The following is a 23,156-nucleotide window of genomic DNA, read 5'->3' on the forward strand; positions in this document are numbered from 1 at the left end:
GGGATGGGGGATGTTTGCCTCACTGCACAGCCTCACCAGAGTGAGTTATCACTTGTTTTAATGAACTTTGCCATTTTTTGACAGGGATAAAATAAAATCTTAAAATAGTTTTGATTTGTATTCACCAAACTAAGGGTGTTAAACATTTTTTAAAGCCCTTTGAGTTTCCTCTTTTGAGAATTTGCTGTTTTGATCTGTACTCCATTTTTTAATTGGGCTTTTTGTTTTCTTGATATTACTTTTTTGAGTTCTTATATTTTGGCTATTAGCTCTCTATCAGATGTATAGTTGGTAAAAATTGTTTCCCATTCTGTAGGCTGCCATTTTGCCCAAATCATGGTGTCCTTTGCCTTATAGAATCTTCTCAGTTTCATGAGGTCCTATTTGTTAATTGTTGATCTTAGTGCCTGTGCTAATGGTGTTTTGTTCAGAAAGTCTTTTCTTGTGCCATTGAGTTCAAGGCTGTTCATCACTGTCTCTTCTGTCAGGGTCAGTGTTTCTGGTTTTATGTGGAGGTCTATGATCCATTTGGAGTTGAGATTTGTGCAAGGTGATAAGTATGGACCTATTTGTTCTTCTACATGCAGCCACACAGTCACTAGAACCATTTGTTGAAGATGCTGTCTTTTTCCCAGTGTGCATTTCTAGCTTCTTTATGAAAAATCAGGTGTTCATAGGTGGGTGGATTCATGTTTAATGAATCAGTTTCACTCCATGATCAATGTGTCTGTTTCTGTGCAAACACCACACTGGTTTTACCACTATAGCTTTGTGGTACAGCTTGAAGTCAGGGATGGCGATGCTTACCATTGTTCTTTATCACTCAGTATTGTTTTAGAAATCCTACAGTGTGAGTTTGAAACCAGCCTGGGATACATAAAAAGAGAGTGACTGGCAGGGTTTAAGAGATGGCACAGGGGTTAGGAGCATTTGTTCTCTTGCAGAGGACCCAGGTTCAGTGCCCAGCATCCACATGGTTGCTTACAACAATCTGTAACTTCAGTTCCAGGTAGTATTGTACCTTTTTCTTGTCTCTTTAGACACCACACACACATGATAAACAGACATATATGCAAGCAATGCACACATACACATAAAATAAATATTAAAAAAATAATAGAGAGGGAGACAGTGAGTACAAAGAGATGCAGGAGATCAGCAATTAAATAGTTTTAAGGAAAGTGTTTTAAAAGAGTGGTCATGAGAACACAGAGTGGTTCAATCATAGAAATCAAGGTATCCAATTTCCCCCTTAATAGGAACAGAGAGATGAGGTATAATGCTTGTTTTTAAAATTCTACTTTGGGGTGTTGAGGCCTCAACTTCCCTTCCAACCTCCCAATCCTATGTAGGAGAGAGAAGGTTAGGGGGGAGAGAGGGCCTTTATTTCTCCCAGCTGGTTAGGGTCAAGGGCTTCTTTTTGGGCTCTATACCAATTTCCATCAAGAGCAAATACAGGCAGCAAGCAGTCTCATCCACACTGTTTTCTCTGCTCCAAACCACCACACTGTCCGTCTCTCTGGTCTCTCCAAACTGTTACAGGACACATGCCAACACTGCATGCCACCCTTTCTCTTTCTGGGCTCTCAGTTTATATCCTCAGAGTCCTAGACCACACCCCTCTCCATGCCTCAGGAGACAATTAACAGCTGTGGACAAACTAAAGCTCAAACTACAATCCCACACTTGGGATCAAAACAAAAATGTCTTTACATAACATAAATGAGCTTACAAAGAAACCAAATCTTCCTTTACAGTGAGGTACAGAACAGGAAGGGCAGTAGAGATACCCGAGGCCAAAGGAGGAACCCTGTAGGAGCTCCCAGGAGTTCCCAGGATGGTCAGACAAACTGGCTCTTCTTTCTGTTCAGGGTGGAGACATGATGAGGCTGAAGTAGAAAGCAAAGAAAATCTACAACAGCTGCTCTGAGGAATTGGAAAAGAATTTAACAAAAAATGGACAGAGAGTCTGACAAGCAGCATTTGGAGCCCAAACAATGTGAGATAACAGGAATTTGCAGTGGACTGAATCTTTGTCTCCTAAGTTTCCATCACACCAAGCAGGCTTCATTATCTGATCACCTCATCAACTTTCCCTAGATACATACATCCTTTTTCAATTTTTCCAGTCCACTTTTAAATGCATCCAGAAATAAATTAAGAACCCACATTGTCTGATAAAAAAAATCTGAGGCAAAGTTCAACAAAGATAAAATATTTAACCAGATAAATTTTACTTTTGTGTCATAAAATCATACTAGTAATCTCTTGAATAATATTGTCTGTTGAAGTAAAATTACTTGAAATATGTTTATACAATTATCATAATAAATTTCAAAATCCCTCCCAATTGCTTAATTTGATAATCATGTCAAGTTGAATCTAATTCCTGGGATTCCTGTGAGATAAGAACAGTTTCTATATTCTGACCTAGGCGTGACCTGGGCAGCTCACTATCTTCTTATCTTCTGAAGAGAAAACTGAGATTTCAAGTGTAAAAATGGCCTGTGCACTACTGAGAGCCTCACACAGTGAAGAGGGAGTGAGACCCCAAGTCTTCTGAAACAGCTCTAGTGCACTAAAGGGATAATTAATTTTAATCACGAGGTCTGTGTGAGCACTAAGTAATAAGGTAAGAGTTTATTTTGCCTTATGGTTTTCAAAGGATCAGAGTCCATCGTGGCAGGCAGACATGGTGCAGGAATATGAAGCTGATCACGCATATCTTCAAATGCAAGCACAAAGAAAAGAGAGCCAGCTGATGTGTAAGGAGGATTTTGGGTATGAAAGCTTGGAGCAAATTACCTACTTCCTCTAGGCAGACCATGCCTCCTAAACCTCCCCAAATCAAGCCACCAACTAGGGAACAAATATGGGGGACATTCTCACTGAAACTGCCACAACTTGACATTTCAGAGCGACAGGACAGGTGGAAGATGGCACTGAGATCCCTGCTGTGGGTGTGCTGACTAGAGCTGCTAAGGGCCTGCTGGGGCCTGGGGAGGCAACTCAAAATGCTGTGTTTGTCCAGCAAGCAATGGGGTGCTAGCTTTAATCCCCAACACCTAAGTTAAAAAAAAAAAAAAGACTGTAAAAGAAAAAGAACAAGATGAGATTCTTAATAAGGTAGACAGTGTTCTCACCACACATAAGCATATGAATCAAAGCATGTTGGCTCAGTTGACCACTCTATAATGTGTTATATTTCAAAATATCAAGCTGTACACTTTAAATACATTATACCTTTGCTCGTCGATTTAGAAAGTTAATTTTAAAGATTTTTTTTCATTTAAATTTTTACTTATGTGTATCTATGTGTATAAGTGATATGTGTTGGTATCCATGGAGGCCAGAAGAGGGTCTCAGATCCCCTGAAGCTGGAGTTATAGGCAGTTATGAGCTGGGAACCAAACTCAGATGCTCTGCGAGAGCAGCAGGCACTCTTAACTACTGAGACTCCTCCTGAGCCTGAAAAGTAATGTATGTTTCTTCTCATTCTTAAAAAACAAAGAAAGAAGGAAAGAAAGAAAGAAAGAAAGAAAGAAAGAAAGAAAGGAAGGAAGGAAGGAAGAAAGAAAGAAAGAAAGAAAGAAAGAAAGAAAGAAAGAAAGAAAGAAAGAAAGAAAGAAAGAGTGAGTCACACTGTGTAGCCCAGTCTGGCCTCTTGCCTCAGACTCCCAAGTGCTAGAATTACAGGTATGTACTTCCACACCCACCTTGAATTGATTAATTTCAAAACACAGTAATAAAAGTGCATAGAAACAACTAATAGAAAGCCAGAGTGTAAAGTCAGGCATAGTGATGTGTGGTTATAATTCCAGCACTTAGGAGACTAATGCAAGAACATGAGTTCTAGTCCAACCTGGGATGGACAATGAGGCCCTATCTGGAAAACACAAAAACAAAACACCCAGTAGAAAATTTGCAAAGTGTGGCCAAGGGAAACAAATAAATAACTTTCCATCTTTCATCTTTCCAATTTCCTTCATAGGAGTTGCTGTGGTCCTGCCATCTAATTATAGCAATAAAACCCTAAGACAGTTAAGTAGGCAGGAAGTGTGCTCTGGGCATGGTCTACTGGGTTTTTGTTTTGTTTTGTTGTTTCTATGGCAAAATATCTGACAGAAAACACCTGAGAAGGAAGGGTTCATCTGGGCTCACAAACTGCCCATGGTAGTCAGGGAGGAAAGGCCAGGACTTGAACTCAGAAAGCAGAGAGATGAAAGCTAATGCTCAGCCCAATTTCTGATCTCTCCCATGTAGGGAGGAACCACAAGCAATCAGGATGGCTCTTACCAATCTAGAAACTCTCTCACTGACACACTTGAAGGTTCATTTCCGTGGTGATTCTCTGTGTCCCGGACTTGCTTTGTAAACCAGGCTGGCCTGGAACTCATTGTGATCCACCTGCCTTTGCCAAATGCTGTGATCAAAGATGTGTACCACCATGGGTGTTACTCCATGGTGATTCTTTTTTTAATTATTTATTTTTATTAATTAAAATTTATTCACGTTGTATTCCAGCTATAGCCTCCTCCCTCGTCCCCTCCCAATCCCACTCTTCTTCCCTCTTCTCCTCCCATGCCCCTCCCCAAGTCCACTGATAAGGGAGATCCTCCTCCCCTTCCATCTGACCCTAGCCTATCAGGTCTCATCAGGACTGGCTGTCTTGTCTTCCTCTGTTGCCTGGCAAGGCTGTACCCCCTCAGATGGAGGTATTCAAAGAGCCAGCCACTGAGTTCATGTCAGAGACAGCCCCTGGCCCCCTTACTAGGACACCCACTTGGACACTGAGCTGCCATAGGCTACCTCTGTGCAGGGGTTCTAAGTTATCTCCATGAATGGTCCTTGGTTGGAGTATCAGTCTCAGAAAAGATCCCTTTGCCCAGATTTTTTGGTTCTGTTGTTCTCCTTGTGGAGCTCCTGTCCCCTACAGGTCTTTCATCTCCCTCTTCTTTCATAAGATTCCCTGCACTCTGCCCAAAGTTTGGCTATGAGTCTCAGCATCTGCTTTGATACCCTACTGAGTAGAGTCTTTCAGAGGCCCTTTGTGGTAGGCTCCTGTCCTATTCCCTCTTTTCTCTCTCTTCCGATGTCCATCCCATTTGCCTTTCTGAATGGGGATTGATCATCTTACCCAGGAAGCAACAAATCAAGTAATCCAATTAAAAAATGAGGTACAGAGCTAAACAGAGAATTCTCAATAGCGGAATATTGAATGGCAGAGAAACACTTAAAACTCTGAGATTTCACCTTACACCCATCAGAATGGCTAAGATAAAAAACTCAAGTGATAACACATGCTGGAGAGCATGTGGAGAAAGGGGAACCCTCCTCCACTGCTGGTGGGAATATAAACTTGTACAACCACTTTGGAAATCAATCAGGTATTTTCTCAGACAATTAGGGATAGCTCTTCCTCAGGATCCAGCTATACCGCTCCTACGCATATATCCAAAATATCTCAAGTATACAACAAGGACATTTGCTCAACCATGTTTGTAGCAGTTTTTTTCACATAATTTGGAAACAACCCAGAAGTCCCTCAGCTGAGAAATGGATATAGAAATTGTGGCACCTTTACGCAATGGAATACTACTCAGCAATTAAAAACAGGGAAATCATGAAATTTGCAGACAAATGGTGGGAACTAGAAGAGACCATCCTGAGTGAGGTATCCCAGAAGCAGAAAGACACACATAGTATGTGTGTATGTATCCACTCACTCATAAGTGGATATTAGGTATATAACATAGGATAAACACACTAAAATCTGTACACCTAAAGAAGCTACCCATGGTGATTCTTAGTCCCTGCATCAAATCAAGTCAATAGTATCAGTCATCACCGACAGGTAAGACTTAACAAGTAATGAGAAAAATGACCAGTGTTTTATAAGTTCATTTAAGAGAATAAATGACACTCTCAAAACCATTATTCAAGCACAATTCATTTACAGAATTATAAAAGGTCAGGAAGCGGACATTCCATTCTACCCCAAACACAAAGGATCACAAAAGATCCGTAACAGTTTCCTAGCACCAAGGGCCAGCCTGGAGCCTCCTCGTCTTCCCAAGCAGCAGAGCTGAAGTTAGAAACTACAGACATGCTGGTGAAGGGACGGCTCTGTTGCGGAGCATGTGTACTGACTGCTCTTGCAGAGGGCCCAGTCAGTTCCCAGCACCCACGTCGGCTGACTCACAGTTGCCTTACAGCTTTCGTTCTGGGATCTGACCCCTCTGGCACCTGCAGGCACCTGAACTCACATGCACATATACACATATTTGGAAAAAAAAAAAAAAAGAATAAAATTCCTTAAAGCCTACCTAATCTGAACTAAGAAACTAAGCCATTATTAACAGCACACCATATGTCAGAAAAACTTACTGAGAACATTTGTGTTACCGAGTTCAGTTTCTCAGAAAATGTGCCAGTTTGGTGTTGGTTTTATTTTTTTTTTTCCATTTATAAAAGACAAAATTATTTCCAACTGAGTGCATGTACTTTTCACTAATAATGGAAATGTATAATTGCTAGATTGAAATGCCCTGAAGCAGGTTCTGAGAACAGTGTCATGGACACTCAAGCATGCTGTGTCACACATTTACAGTTATGCCAGGGCCTTTTACTTTATTTTATATTATTTTGAAATAAACTTAATCATCTCAATTTGCTAAAGCTCTTAGAACATTACTGTGTGTGGGTTCATAGTCATCTAAGTGTCCCTGGCTCATCAGATGTATTTATTTTAATTTTATGTGTGTGCGTATTTGTTGGCTTTAATTATGTGTGTTATGAGTGTATAGTGCCCAAAGAAAAGGGTGTTGGGTCCCCTGGAACTAGAGTTACCACCAGTTGTGAACCTCTCTTTGAGTCCTGGGAACTGAATCCCAGTTGGGGCCTCTGCAAGAGTAGCCAGACTGTTAACTGTAGAATATTCTCTTACCTCCATTCTGACTCTTCACTTTTATTTTTTTGTTTTGGTTTTTGTTGTTGTTGTTTTTCCAGACAGGGTTTCTCTGTGTAGCCTCGGCTGTCCTAGACTTACTTTGTAGAGCAGGCTGACCTCGAACTCACAGAGATCTGCCTGCTTCTGCCTCCCGAGTGCTGGGATCAAGGGTGTGATTCTTTTTAATCCAGGTTTTTTGAAGCTGCTACATTTCTCATTTGTTGTGATTAAACAGACAGGAAATCCAGATATTTAAGAATGATGGTCCATTATTAAATGAAGAAATGATAATGGTGCCATAAGTAAATTGTCTTAACATAAATGTCCCACGAATTGTTTTAAACTCATGTTTAACATAAATTATTTCATCTTTGGGGAGAGCAAACATGGTAATAATATGGCTTAACTATACGGATAGGCTGGGATGGATCTAATAGCTTTAAAAAAAAAAAAAAGACCCAGATTAGGCTTAAACTCACTATGTAGGCAAGGATGGCTCTGAAATCCTAATGCTCCTGCCTGCACCTCTTAAGTGCTCGGATTACAGGTGTACCCATCACATGTGGTTTTATGTGGTACAGGCAATACAATCCAGGGATGCGGCATGCTAAGCAAGCGTGCTACCAAATGAGATACATCACCAGCCCAGTTAGCCAGGCTTATGCAAGTATCATATTGTGAATGTGCAGAAACCAAGACAGCATTCGTCAGTCCCTCTACTTGGCATCATGATGCGATCCTGACTCAAGTGAACACACGCTGCCTGAAGCTGCAGCTGGTGAAACATGGGTTACTGCTTCACAGTAAACTTTTCTGTGTGTAAGAGTACAGTCCCAAAAAAATAAGTTTTGCTTGTGTTGTTGTTGTTGTTATTTGTTTCTTCAAGACAGGGTTTCTCTGTGTAGCCTTGACTGTCCTGGACTGGCTTTGTAGACCAGGCTGGCTTCAAACTCACAGAGATCTGTGTGCCTCTGCTTCCCCAAGTGCTGGGATTACAGGCATGTGCCACCACATGCCTGGTTTCAAATAAATAGTCTTAAAGAATATCATGTTTATTGTTTTTGAAGAGGACCTGAGACCTGATCCCAGCACCCATAGTGGGCAGCTCCTAACCACCACCCTCAATTACAGTTCCAGGGGAACCAATGCTTTCTTTTGTGGTCCTGACACCCATGCACACATACACATAATTAATCCCCAACATGCATACACAGAATTAATCCCCAACACAGGTACACATAATTAAAAATAATAAAAATAAGTATTCTTAAGAGCATAGTATAAACAACGACAGTCAATCATGACCAAATATTTTCTGGCACTGGGCATGGTGTGCACACCTCTAATCCTGTCATGTGGGAAGCAGAAGCAGGTTGATCTCTGAGTTCTGGCCTAGCCTAGTCTACATAGTAAGTTCCAGGCCAGCCAGAGCTGCACAGTGAGACCCTGTCTCAAGAAATACTTTTTTTCAGCACATAGTTGAATTCCTGGGCTTATACAGTTTGCAGCGCATTTTACACCAGCTATTCCCCAAACACATGAGTAATCCAGTGTGTTATGAACTTACTGTTAAGCCACAAGGCAACAGAAATTTTCTTTAGATGTATGGTAATTTTCCATCCACTTTGGACACAGTATCACTCTGTACTAGTCTGACTGAATTTGCAATAGAAATCCTGCTCTTTCACCTCGAGTGTTATAGATTACAAGCAGGAGCTACCACACCTGATTTCTACTGTGATCTTATGGGACTTTCACTGAATATTCAGTCTGTCATCATCCCAAACACCACTTTGTGATCATGACTATATTTAATAAAATAGTTGGAGGTGAACATTCTCTTTTTTTTTTTTTTTTTTTTTCTGAGAGAGTTTCTTTATGTAGTCTTGGCTGTCCAAGAACTTGCTGGCCTTGAACTCACAGAGATCCACCTGCCTCTTCCTCCCAAGTTCTGGGATTAAAGGTGTACACCACCACTATCAAAGGTGAAGATTCTAATTTAATGAGTGCCTATAGTATTCATTTCTCTCATTTAACAGTTTGTTGATACTGTTTTGGGTTATTGAAGAATATTTTCATATGTGCACAGCTCAAATGCAATAAATGTTTTGTGAAATGGGCTAAGGATATGACTGACACTGTGTAAAAACTGTACTCTTGCAAATGAGTGGGATGATCATTTTTATTTAAGACCCAAAGGCTATGAATGTATTGGTTACAGGACAGTAAAGATTTTCTGGTAAATTACTAACAGCCGGAGGAGCCTGGGTGCGTAGCTATCAAGTGTCCTTAAATGTGAGCAGGACAGGGTTTTTTTTCCTGCTAATTTGCTCTCCTTACACTGAGCTGTTGTGAAAACAGGACCCTCTGCTTTCCAGGACAAGTGTGGCTTCTCCACAGTTTTAAATACTCACTAAGTATTTTGTGTTTGAAAACCAGATGGTAAGTTGTTGCTGTTCCTGTTTTCAGTGCTAGGAACGTCAAAAGTGATCTACCCATACCTCTAGCCCCGATTAATAGTTTAAATGATGAAATACTGAAAACAGGACATTGCCAGGTTGGCTGCAATGCCCACAATCCTATTCTCCTCTTTTGCTAGCATAGCTTTAATTTGATTGGGGGTTTTATCTTTTCCAAACATTGTTTCCACATAAACACTGGCTGGTTGTGTGGCATGGGCTTGTAAAGCCAGTACTTGGGAGTTCAAAGTCATCCATGGCTACACAGAGTTGGTAGCCAGCAAGGTCATGTACCACCCTATCTCAAAGAACCAAAATATAAAAATTATAAAAACAAGGGCTGCACATGTAGCACCAAGTAACCAACAGACTTGGCGCACACTTGTTGTCTTTGTAGCAACTAGGAGGAACAGACCGCTGCCATTTCAGCCACATAGGAACTTCAGCACAGTTCAAAGCCAGACTCTGTCTCAAAGACAAGCGAACAAACAACAAAAGCATCTATTCTATCCCTACCTTATAAAGGACAGAACACAAAGCAAGATAGCCAGGATATCTGAGCCAGGATATGTCCACTGTTGACAGGAAGTTCCCAGATGTGAAGGCTCTAGGGTCTGATAAGGGGTGCCTTTGCTATCCCAAGTCACATTCCTCCAGGTGGGCTTGGGAAAGCACATTCTGGAATCCAGAAGACTCAAGGTAAGACTGGCCCCTCTAATGACCAGGAGTCCAAATTCTGGGCTGGAGTCTCTCTCCTGTCCTAACAGTCAGAGGCCAGTAATTTGGCTCTGATGGAAACTCTACTCCCATCCTATCAAATTTAAATAAACACACGGGCACAGATCTCTAATTTTAAAAGAAAAAAGTTTATTTGGGAATAAGATATAAGAATTTCAAACTAAAAAAGTATATAAGCAAGAGATATTAGACCAAAAAGTAGAGCCTTTGGTTGTTTTGCTCTGGTAATTTAAGACTTGTACTTTTGAAAAAGCAGTATAGGAACATTAGCTACAGGCCTGGTAACTCATGCCTGTAATCCCACAGTAGAGGTAACAGAAACAAGTTCAAAGCCAGCCCTGAGCCACACAGTAAACCCTAAGTGAGGCAGGGGGGAAAAAGAATATTATATGTTCTATTTGCATTTTGAACATTTTAACACAAATCAGAAATACATAGTTCTTAATGCTGATGAACTCTCATTTCCAGCTTAGGTATAAAGAGCTTAAAGTTTTATTGACATATACAAACATTAACATTCCTTACTAAACTTAAACTGTGCTACCTAAAAGGTGGGTAGATAAAAACAGTTTCTCCCTTTGTATTCTAAAATACAGTACCTTGCCTTCATATAGTAACAGAGAACACCTTTTAACATATCTAGGGTGGCTTTCTTCACAGTCAGAACACAAATGCATTTGATTTTCTGGTTGAAAGAGAATCATAAGAACAAATGAAAGGTATTTGGGTCCACAATAAACTCTAGTGGAAATAATTCAATCAATTTCCAATCAAGCTCTTAAAATCATTCAAAAAAACCTTTTGCATTTTATAATTGTTGTAAAGCATTTTATAAGTGTATTTATATAGTGAAAGGGGAAAAATTGCCCCCATCTTAAGAAATCTCAAACTATGTCAACTCCAAGAACAAAAAACCTGAACATTAAGAGATTATCAGTGTTGTTTCCAACAAATTTCACCGACTGTCTGCAAGCATTGAGGACCTGGCAGACCAGGAGTGGTGGCTTTTACTAGGCAAAGTTAATCTTAAAAGTCATATCTAACAGTTCTGGTGATGCTTGTCTAACCAAAATGTTCTCACCTCTAAGGCAGGCCAGCAGACTGTTTTCCATGACTGTCAGCTCTGTGAGAGAGTTCTGGAATCAGCTGAAATATTTCCTCCTTATCCCTTTAGTTGAGTGTGATGTGACCTAATTAAAGCCACTCATTCTGTATAGAGTTTTCCCACTCACAACAGGGCAAGCAGTACTCAGCCTTGGTACCATAACTCTGCAAGGTGTCAAGCTTGGGCTAAAAGTTTAGCAACTGTATGGCAGCTAGTCCTCGCCCCCAAATTCCATAATCAATGCACAGAAGTCTCTGTCTCAGGAGTCTCTGGTTGGTCTGAGCCTCTTTCCTTCAGGTGTAGCTTGTCTGGCTTTTCCGGTATCTCCATCATCTTGGGTGTCTGGGTATATCGGCTAGTGCAAACTCGCAGCTTCGGCGCAGAGTTGCACTTCTGGCAAGCAGCTTGGTTCTGAGGCCGGCTGGAGGTCTTGGCATCTTCTTGCATCTTCCAGGTCACCAGCTGCATGCAGGCGCAGGCATCCTCGATGGAGCTGTGTCCTCCGCTGTCGGTCTGGATCTTTTGGTTGAGGTACTGGGAGATGAGGCCCCGCAAGGAGCGTTTGCAGGGGAGGCCTCGGTGATGCGGGAAGAGCACGGACGTGTCCACCACCGTACTATGGATGAACTTCAAAGCCAGCAGGTCACTCTCAAGGCTGTGTCCAATGAGGATGGTTTCAGTGCTGAACAGGCTGAGGAGCACCGCCTGGACATCACGCAGCCTAACGTTGGTGCTCGCCAAGTCCGCCTCGGTCACTCCAGAAAACATGGTGTTGTAGTCCACGATCTCATTGTCGGGCTTGACAAAGGTGTCGTAAATCACGTGCAAATCCGTGTCCACCACGGTGACGCGGGTGAGCTCCAGGCCATGCGTAGTGTAGGACATCTCGCAGTCCAGGGCGTAGATTCCTGCGTGTGCCTCCCAGTCCTTCTTCGGGAAGGTCTTGGCGAAGCCCTGCAAGTTGTCCTTCCTGCCGTCCTGCACGTGTTGCTTGGCTACCTTGCAGCCCGTGGCTTCGATAGGCTCGTGGCAGCACGAGTACCGGGCTTGCCAGCCTCCGGACCCGGGGATGGAGAGAAGACGCCCCCAGTGGTACACGCAGGGCTCGGAGCAGAGGCAGCAGCCAGAGGATGACACGCGGTACTCGGTGCCACAGCGGCAGCAGGTCCTGAGCGTCGGGCTCCGCGGCTGCTCTCGCATGAAGAGCACTGCCAAACCGGGCTTCTCCGGATGCGGGAACGGGTAGCCGTGCACCCTGCGCTGCTCCTCCGTGAGCACGTAGCCTTGCAGGCGGCTGTACAACGTGGCCTTGCTGAGACCCGGGACGGCGCTGGGAACCAGGCCCCTGAGCTTCTTCAGGGTGTGCAGGGCGACGTTCAGGTACCTGTTCTTGCCGGGACTTCGGTCGTAGACCATCTTCTCCTCTGACTGCGCCCTCTCGATGGCCTCCAGGTACGAAGAGGAGAACTTAAGGCATTCCTCGGTGAACAGGCCCAAGTAGTGCTGACGCATGGCAGCGGGGATCTTGTCCTTTAATTCCTTGGTGAGGATGGGCTTCTTCGCTCCAAATAAAGAATAGCTGTAGGCAGCTTGCTGCGGGGTGAAGATGTAGGTGTTGAAAAATGGCGGCAGGGCCATGGTTCTGCTGCTGCCGAAGGTCCTCTTGGCAGCTGTGGGGGTGTTGGCCAGGGTGGGACTGGCCATGCGGATGAGCCTCCTCTTCTCGCCCTCCGAGGCTGAGGACAGCAAGGATGACAAAGACGATGACAACGGCGACGACTCAGAGCCTAGGCTCTTCCTCCCAACCTCCTGGGGTCGCCAGAACAGTAGCTCCCAAGGAGCCACAAGCCAGCCGCGGTGCGCCCCGGGGCCAGGCCTCAGCGAAGGCACCTGGACCACAACGAACTGGGTGGGCTGGCAATATGTTGAAGGGCACTGGTAGCAAAACAGCAGGATGTTCCCGACTGGTTGGGCCATGACTCTCCTGGCTTCGGGATGCCCTGGTGGGAACCAACATTCTGCTGTGGCTTTCAGGCTCATGCTGCCCTTAGAGACGCAGCTCCTAAGCGAGCAACTCGTCTACCTGAGTGAGAGTGAAAGCCCAGGCTTCGGAGCAGCGCCGATTTAAAGGGCGGTGAGCGGAAATCCCTCTCTGACCGCATCCAATCATATTTGGTCTACTATCCTCTAGACAGCTTCCGTAATATTGGGCTCCTCCTACCAGGAAGGAATTGGAATTCAGGTTCCACTTTGTCCTCACGTTTGTTTGGTTTTTATTTTATTATATATCTTTATTAATTTCTTTTGAGATGTCCATACATTGCATTTCAATCCTAATCACCATCATTCTCCAATTCCTTCTAGAACCACCCCCCCTTCTATATCCATGGCACTTTGTTTCCTCGATTTATTTTAAATCCGGAGTCTAGTTTCTACAGCTCAAGTACTCGGATGTGTGGCCATGCCCTGAGGTTATGATTATATTTTGGGTGATTGTACTCCCTTCCTTTCCCCTATTCCTCTTCCTCTTTACTCCCCCCTCCCCTCTGTCTTCGTCATTCTTCTCTCTCCCTCCTTTTCTTCCTCCCTCCCTCCCTCCCTCCCTCCCCTCTCTTCCATTTCTGAGACAGTGTCGATATGCCCACCTTGAATGCATGAGCTCTTGCTTCAGCTCCCTGAATGCTGAGAGAAGGGCCTTCTCTGCCATGGGCAAATCGATTTGAAATTCCAGACCTTGGAATCAGGCTTTTGTCCTGAGTGATCCTACAGCCTTATAACCACTATGAGGCCACACAAAAAGAAACTAAGGCCAGCAGACTTCACCCAGTTTACCCAGGCTCACACAGCATCTCTGGCCAGGTAAGCTGATTTCCACTTCCAGGGACTCTGTGGCTCTGGGGTTACCAACAGCACTTGAACAATGACGGAGATGAACGAGAAGTAAAATAGCATAAATACTTAAACTATTCTTAAACCTTAAAACTTTGCCTCAAAAGAGAAAGATGTAAACTGCATTTTCATTAATTTCAAAATTACAAATCAATTAGATCCTAAGGTGGCAGTTTACTCAGGAAACGCTGGGACTTGATCTCAGACCTCCTGATTAAATCTTTGTGCATGCAAATACTGCTGTGTGGACGGAGATAATTTACTCAGACTCCCTATGGGCTTTTATTTATTTATTTATTTTCAAAAATGGGATTTTTGAAGGGATAAATTTTATTTCGTAAATTCTTATGGGATGCATACTCTAGGTTAAACACACTGAGAGCGTTAGTGTAATCAATTTGAGTGGATCTGTAATCCTAGGAGACACACTGTCAGGTGCAATTGTGAATGATTAGATTAGAGATTAATCCAATTCGGTTAACTGAGTTGGGAAATCCTGCCCACGACATGAGAGCAGCATCATTCCCTAGGCATGGGCCTTGAATGGCTTAAAATGGAGGAATCTAGCTATATACCCTCAGGAATCGAGCTCCTCCTAACTGCCCACCACAGGATAAACTTCATCAAGCTCCTGACTGACTTTCTCATCAAAATGGACTACACCGTTGAGTTGTGAGCCAGAAGAAACACTTTCTTTCCTAAATTGGTTTTGCCAGGGTATTTTTAAAGTAATTTTTCCATACAATTTATTTTGATCATGTTTTCCCTCCCCCAAACCACCAGATCTTCCCCCACCTCACTACCAACCAAAGTTCGTGGTCCCTTTTCTCCAAAAACTAAAAATTAAAAAAATAAAAATAAAAACAAACAAAATACCAATAAAATTACTAAAATGAAACCAAAAAACTCCATGAAAACAACAACAGATCTTTTAGTCTATTTTTCGTTGGCCACCAACTACTCCTGGGCATCCTTGGAGTGTGACTGAGGTACCCAACTGTGCGGTATTTTACCACAGTGACAGGAAAAGCAATGAAGAGAGTAGATGGGAGAGGGGACCAGGGGAGGAGGAGGTTTTGAGGTTTCAAAAGACTTGGGCACCATTTCATGTTAGTTAACTTTCCTGCCTCCTGCTTACAATTCAAGATGTGAGCTCTGAACTATCCCTGCCTTCGTGCCTCACTCTGCCATCATGGACTCTAAGCTTCTAGATCCATAAGCCCAAATTAAACGTTTTCTTTTATAAGTTGCCTTGGCCATGGTGACTTTTTAATTTATTTTTGAAGTTGTAATATAACTACATTAGTTCTTCCTTCTCTTCCCTCACTCCAAACACTCACATATCCCCCTCCTTACTGTCTTTTAAATTCATGACATTTTTAAATCATTAATTTTGTTACAAGCATATATGTACATACATATATATTCCAAAATACAACATGCTTGGCCTGAATAATATTACTTGTATATATGTTTTCAGGACTGACCAGGTGTTGGGATCTACATTCTGAGTTCTAAGGTCAGAATAGTGCATTCCATGGGCTACCAGTCATGCTAAAGTCTGGGGCCAGTTAACCCCCTCCAGAATTTGTTAATTGTTTTGCTGATCTTCAGGGTTCTTCTAGGTTAGGATTAAATCTCAAAGTTCTAATTTTCATTTCCCTAGTTTCTAGGGACAACGAACCTTGTTTTTAGATATTTCTTAGCCCCTTAACCCCCATTTGTTGTTGTTGTTTTTGTTTTATTGTGTGGGGGGGGGGTTCAAACAGGGTTTCTCTGTGTAGCCTTGGCTATCCTGGACTCATTCTGTAGACCAGGCTGGACTCAGAGATCTGCCTGTCTCTGCCTTCCTGAGTACCAGGATTACAGTTGTGTGCCACCACTCCGAGCTTGGTTTTTTTGTTTTGTTTTTGTTTTTTCCTTTTGCAAACTCTCTGTTCAGTCTCCAGGCCTTTTTGAATGGGTCATTTGGGTATTATTATTTTTATTATTTGTTTTCTTCGTTCTTTTTGTTGTTGTTGTTGTTTGTTTGTTTAAGACATGGTTTCTCTGTGTCAGGGTTTCTAGCTATCCTGAAATTCACTCTGTAGACCAGGCTGGCTTAGAACTCAGAGATACTCCTGCCTCTGCCTCCCGAGGGCATGACCACCCTTTTTAGTTCTTTATATGTTCTGGATATTAATCCTGTGTCAGATGTATAGCTGGCAAAGATTCTTTCCTATTTTGTGATCTGTGTCTTCACCTGCTTAATTTTTTCTTTAGTTGTGTAGAAAATTTTAGTTTTATGAAGTTCTATTTGTCAATTGAATTCTTAATTAATTAATTCTCAATTCTTAATTATTGGGCAAATGGAGTCCTATTCAGAAAGTCCTCTCCTACACCTGTATCATTTACACACTACCTATTTTTTTCTTCTAGCAGTTTCAGTGTTTCAAGTTTCACATTTAGGTCTTTGATCCATTTGGAGTTGAGTTTTGTGCAGTGATAAATATGGATGTTATTTCATTCTTCTACATGTGGACATCCAGCTTTCCCGGTACCATTTGTTGAAGATGCTTTTTTTTTTCCTCCAACTTCAGTTTTTGGCATCTTCATCAAATGTTAAATGGCTGAAATTATTCATGTTTCAGCCTTTGATTTTGTTCTGTTGGTCTGTTTATTTGCCTGTACCATATTGTTTTTACTACTAAGGTTCTGAAATATATCTTAAGATCTGGATTTGCTATCCCACAAGTGTTGTTCTTTTTGTTCAAGCTTGTTTGGGCTATATGGGAACTTGTGTGGTTCCATATGAAATTTAGAATAGTATTTTTCTCTTTCCTTGAAGAATAATGTTCAGAGCTGAACTGATTCACGGCTTTCTCAAGAGGCTCTAATGAAAGGACGAGTAGAGTAGGCTTGCTTAAGAGTAGGCTTGGAAAGGCTATTCTGGGGCTGAGGCCAGGCCTTGAAAGAGTTAAGGTTTCAGTTCCAGGGAACATAGGTATCCCCACCCCTAACCCAAGAGACTGGAACTATTAGTCCCAAGGCTGCCATGTGCTCAGTCTATAATGTTCATGAGATACCTTGTGTTTCCTCTGTGAACCATTGCTTGATTAACCTCTTTCTGACTTTGTCCCATTGTATGATAGCTTTTGCGGACTCTGTCCCATTTCTTCCCTGGAAATAGTACTTAAGATGCTGTACTTCCAATAGTCTGGGGTCAGTTGGTATGGGAGGAGGGCTCCCCCTTTCTGAGGACAAGGGGATGGGGGAAGAAGGGAAGTGAGGACCCAGAGGAGATGGGGGAGGGGACTATAATAGGGATATAAATTAATAAAAGAAAAAAGAAAAAAAATCCCAAAACAAAAAACATCTCTCTCTCTCTTTTGGTTTTTCGAGACAGTGTTTCTCTGTGTAGCCTTGTCTGTCCTGGGCTTGCTTTGTATGTAGACCAGGCTGGCCTCAAACTCAAAAAGATCCACCTGCCTCTGCCTCTCTGAATGCTAGAATTTCAGGTGTGTACCACCATACCTGGCTGATAGTGTACTTCTTAATAAGACATAGCTTAGCATAAGACATAGCTAATGCAAGACCTCCTCACCCCAGCTTTTCTATCTCCTTATCTTCTGACCTGGTCTCTCTCTCAGTACTGTCACTGAAGAATTTTCTGCTGGTAAAGGTCAAACAAGATGGGGATTTTGTAGTTGTGTTTCTTTTCCTAGTCTTGGTTTTAGAGTGATACTGACTTCATAAAAGGAGTTTGTGAACACTCCTTTGGTTTCATTTTTTTGTTTGTTTGTTTGTTTGGTTGGTTGGTTGGTTTTTGGTTTTGTTTTGTTTGTTTGTTTGCTTTTACTATTTTAAGAGGGACTGGTTGTATATAATCCTTGATTGTCTGGTAGGATTCTTGTCTGAAGCCATCTGGCCCTGAATGTATTTTAAAGCTGGTAGATTTTTTTATTACTATTTCAATCTCATTTGTTATAGGTCTATTTAGGTTGTTGACTTCATCTTGGTTTAATTTTAGTGATTTGGCGGAATCTAAAAATCCATCTATTTCTTTGAGATTTTCCAGATTAGTGGAGTGCAGGTTTTTAAAATATTCCCTTATAATGTTCTGAATTTCTTTAGTGTCTGTTGTTTTTGTTTGTTTCTATTTCATTGGTTTATGATCTGATTTTTAGTATTTCTTGCCATCTGCTGATATTTCCAACATTCCAAGTTTTGAAATGTTGCATTATTAAGTCATTTATCTGTCCTCTTTGTGTTTTTTTAATGTATTACTTTGAGCCATAAATTTCCATAAATTGGCTTTTTAATGTGCCCCAAGGTTTTTGTTATGTTGTTTTTCATATTTCAGGAAAATTTTAATTTCTTCTTTGACTTATTCACCATTCAGTAATGAGGTTTTATTTGTTTGTTTGTTTTACCTAGAAATTTGTGTGCTGTCAACTATAAATCTTACCACATTGAAGACAGATAACATACAAGGAGTCATTTTGAGCTTTTTGACTTTGTAATGAAATGATTTGGGTTTTTGTCCCAGAATGTGGTCTACTATAAAGAAGTATGCACGTGCTGCTGAGCGGTGCTTGTGCAGAATGTTTCATAGATATCTGTGAAGTTCTTCTGATGTTTGATGTCATTTAATTTTGATGTTTGATGGGTTTTGTTCCAAATGATCTGTCTACTGGAGAATGTAAGGTACTGAAATCACCTGCTATTAATGGATTGATGTTAATCCGTGTCAATAAATCCAGTAGTACTTTTTTTTTTTTTTTTTATGAAATTAGTGTTCCAGGGTTTGGTGCATATATTTTTAGGATAGCAATGTCTTCTTGGTTAACTGTTTCTCTGTTTAGAATAAAATATCCTTTTTTAAGTCTTCTGATTAGTTTTAGTTTGAAGTCTATTTTATTTTTATTTTTATGTATTGGGATAGTGATGCCTGTTGACCTTCTGGTTCCATTTCATTGGAGTACTTTTGTCCATCATTCTACTTGAAGGCGGTGCCTATCTTTAAAACTAAGATATGTTTCTGGTAGAGAACCGATAGATGGATTTTATTTCTTGATTTATTCTCTTTTGATTGGGGAATTCAGGCCATTGATGTTTAAAGCTATTGTTGAAATGTGTGTGTTTATTGTGGTGATCAGGTTGCAGATTTCTGGTGTTCTTTGTGTTTTCAGTGGTACTCTGTACTTTGATAAGCATGGTCTCACGCTTCTTTCCACAGTATCCCTGCTATAATAATTCCTCTCTTCAGCCAGAAATATTGTTGTCTATATTCTCTTAGGTTTGATTTGTGGGATTAAAAAATTTAGGCTGTTTATGTCATGGAAAGGTTTTCTTTCTCCTTTTATTATGGTGGATAGTTTTACTGGATACAATAGTCTAGACTGGCTATCAATGTCTTTTAAGACTTCGAATACATTGCTCTTCTGGCTATCAGAGTTTCCATTGAAAAGTCAACTATTATTATGATGGGTCCTTCTTCATAACTATGAGGAAGTGCCTTTTTTGCAACTTTCAATACGTGTTCTTTGCCGTGTGTGTGTATAGTATTTGAACTATGATATGTCATGGCGATTTTCTTTTTTGTTCTTGTCTAGTGTTATATATGTTTCTTAAAGGTATTAATCAGGGTTCTCTAAGGTAACAGAACTTATAGAATGAATCACTCTTTAGATAGATAAAGAAATATCGCTATGTGGGATTTACTAGAATGACTTACAGGCTGTGGTCCAGCTAATCAAACAATGGCTGACTGTGAACAAAAAATCTAAGAACCCAGTCGTTGTTCAGTTGATGAGGCTGGGTGTTTCAGCTGGTCTTCAGTAAATGCTGGAGTCCCACAGAAGTAGACTCTCAATGCCAGTGAAGGAATGGACTTGCTAGTGAGGCAAGAACAAGCAGGCAAAGAACAAAAGCTTCCTTCTTCATTCAATAGGAGGCATGCCTCAGATTAAATCCGAATTAAAAATCTTGATTAAAGATGTTGTCTACTCACTCCAAGACCAAGATTAAAGGTGTGTTTTCCTACCTCAAAGATCCAGATTAGAGGTAGACATTCCCACTTCAAATTAAGCAGAAATCCCTCGCAGGTTCTCAACCATCCTAATGCTGACCCTTTAATACAGTTCCTCATGTTGTGATTCCCAGTCATAAAATTATTTTTGTGCTTGCTTCATAACTGTAATTTTGAAACTCATGAATTGCAACATAAATATTTTTGGAGACAGAGATTTGCCACACACACTAGAAATAGAAAAATATAAATTTGTATTTCTACATGTAGACATCCAGTTAGACTAGCACCATTTGTTGAAGATGCTGTATTTTTTCCATTGTATGGTTTTGGCTTCTTTGTCAAAAATCGAATATCCATAGATGTGTGGGTTTATTTCTAGGTCTTCTATTTGATTCCATTGATCCACCATTCTGTTTTTATGTCAGAACCATGTAGTTTTTATTACTATTGCTCTGTAGCACAGCTTGAGATCAGGAATTTGTTGTTGTACAGTATTGTTTTAGAAATTCTGGGTTTTTTGTTTTTCCATATGAAATTGAGAATTGTTATTTCAAGGTATGTAAAGAATTGTGTGGGTATTTTGATGAGAATTGAATTGAATCTGTAGATTGCTTTTGGCAGGATGGCCATTTTCACTATGTTAATCTTACAGATCCATGAGCATGGGAGATCTTTCCAACTTCTGATATCTTCTTCAATCTCTTTTTTCAGAGACTTGAAGATTTTTTTCAAACAGGTTTTTCACTTGCTTGGTTAGAGTCACACCAAGGTACTTTATGTCATTAGTAGCTAGTGTGAAGTGTGTTGTTTCCCTAATTTCTTTCTCAGCCCTTTTGTCTTTCATATACAGGAGGGCTATTAATTTTTTTTTTAGTTAATTTTGTATCCAGCCACTTTGCTGAAGATGTTTATCAGCTCAAGAAGTTCTCTGTTTGAATTTTTGGGGTCACTCATGTATACTATCATATCATTTGCAAATAGTGATATTTTGACTTCTTCATTTCCTATCTGTATCCCCTTAATCTCCTTTAGTTGTCTTATTGCTCTAGCTAAGACTTCAAGTTCTATGTTGAAGAGATACAGAGAGAGTGGGCAGCCTTGCCTTGTCCCTGATTTCAGTGGGATTGATTTAAGTTTCTCTCCATTTAGTTTGATGTTGGTATAGGTTTGTCATATATTGTCTTTAATGCGTATAGGTATGTACCTTGTATCCCTGATCTCTGCAAGACTTTAAACATGAATGGGTGTTCGATTTTGTCAAATGCTTTTTCAGCATCTAAGGAAATGATCACGTGGTTTTCCTCCTTCAGTTTGTTTATATGGTGGATTACATTGATGGATTTCCATATATTGAACCACCCCTGCATGCCTGGGATGAAGCCTAATTGGTCATGGTGGATGATATCTTTTATGTGTTCTTGTATTCAGTTTGCAAGTATTTTATTGAGTATTTTTGCATCGATGTTCATAAGACAGATAGGTCTAAAGTTCTCACCCTGCACAAAACTAAAGTCTAAGTGGATAAAAACCTCAACATAAAACCAGAAACACTAAACTTGTTAGAAGAAAAAGTGGGGAAGAGCCTTGAACTCATTGGCAAAGGAGACAACTTCCTGAACATAACACCAACAACACAGGCTCTAAGAGCAACAATCAGTAAATAGGACCTCATGAAACTGAAAAGTTTCTGTAAAGCAAAGGACACTGTCATCAGAACAGAATAGACAGCCTACACATTGGGAAAGGATCTTCACCAACTCTATATCTAACAGAGGGCTAATATCCAGAATATATAAGGAACTCAAGAAGTTAAACAGCAACAAATCAAGTAATCCGATTTAAAAATGGAGTACAGAGTTAAACAGAGATTCTCAATAGAGAAATACTAAATGGCAGAGAAACACTTAAAGAAATGATCAACATCCTTAGTAATCAGGGAAATGCAAATCAAAATGACCCTGATATTTCACTTATAGCCATCAGAATGGCTAAGATCAAAAACTCAAGTGATTAAAAAAAAAAAAAACCAGCCCAGATGCCCCTCAGTGGAGGAATGAATGCACAAATTGTGGTATATCTACACTATGGGATATTACTCAGCAATAAAAAACAAGGAAATCATGAAATTTGCAGGTAAATGGTGGGATCTGGAAAAGATCATCCTGAGTGAGCTAACCCAGAAGCAGAAAGATGCACACGGTATATACTCACTCATATAGACATATAATATAGGATAAACCTTCTAAAATCTGTACACCTAAAGAAACTAGTCAAGAGGGAGGACTGTTGCTAAAATGTTCAATTCCTATCCAGAAAGGCAAAGAGGCTGGACATCAGAAGAAGGAGAAAAGAGGGAACAAGTCAGGAGCCTGCCACAGAGGGCCTCTGAAAGACTCTGCCCTGCAGACTATCAAGACAGATACTGAGACTTATGGGCAACCTTTGGGCAGAGTGCATTGAATCTTATGAAAGAAGTAAGAAACAGTAAGATCTGAGAGGACAGGAACTCCACAAGGAGAGCAACAGAACCAAAAAATCTGAGCACAGGGGTCTTTTCTGAGACTGATATTCCAACCAAGGACCATGCATGGAGATAACCTAAGACCCCTGCACAGATGTAGCCCATGGCAGTTCAATATCCAAGTGGGTTCCATTGTAATAGGAACCAGGACTGTCTCTGACATGAACTGATTGGCCTGCTCTTTAATTATCTCCCCCTGAGGGGGAAGCAGCATTACCAGGCCACAGAAGAAGACTCTGCAGCTACTCCTGATGAGACCTAATTGACTAGGATAAGTAAGAAGGAAAAAAAGACCTCCCCTATCAGTGGACTTGGGGAGGGGCATGGGAGAAAATGAGGGAGAAAGGATGAGAATGGGAGGGGATGAGGGAGGGTACTACAGCTAGGATACAAAGTGAATAAACTGTAATTTATAAAAATAAATTAATTAATTAAAAAAAGAAAAATATGAATTTATCCCTGTCATCAATGAATCCAATCTT

The 23,156-nt window shown here is 41.0% G+C and overlaps 1 protein-coding gene across 1 annotated transcript; it reads right to left on the minus strand.

Annotated features, from left to right (window-relative positions):
* Positions 1–11,488: 11,488 nt before the first annotated feature.
* On the minus strand, positions 11,489–13,291 carry LOC110554914 (RNA exonuclease 1 homolog). The gene has a single exon (XM_021647806.1). The coding sequence runs from the start codon at positions 13,289–13,291 to the stop codon at positions 11,489–11,491; it is 1,803 nt and encodes a 600-aa protein (XP_021503481.1).
* Positions 13,292–23,156: the final 9,865 nt, after the last annotated feature.

The sequence above is a fragment of the Meriones unguiculatus genome, chromosome 2 (genome assembly GCF_030254825.1).
Source record: "Meriones unguiculatus strain TT.TT164.6M chromosome 2, Bangor_MerUng_6.1, whole genome shotgun sequence".
NCBI classification, from domain to species: domain Eukaryota; kingdom Metazoa; phylum Chordata; class Mammalia; order Rodentia; family Muridae; genus Meriones; species Meriones unguiculatus.

Coding starts and splice junctions, on each gene's coding strand:
- LOC110554914 (XM_021647806.1), bottom strand. CDS start 13,291: ATGAGCCTGAAAGCCACAGCAGAATGTTGGTTCCCACCAGGGCATCCC.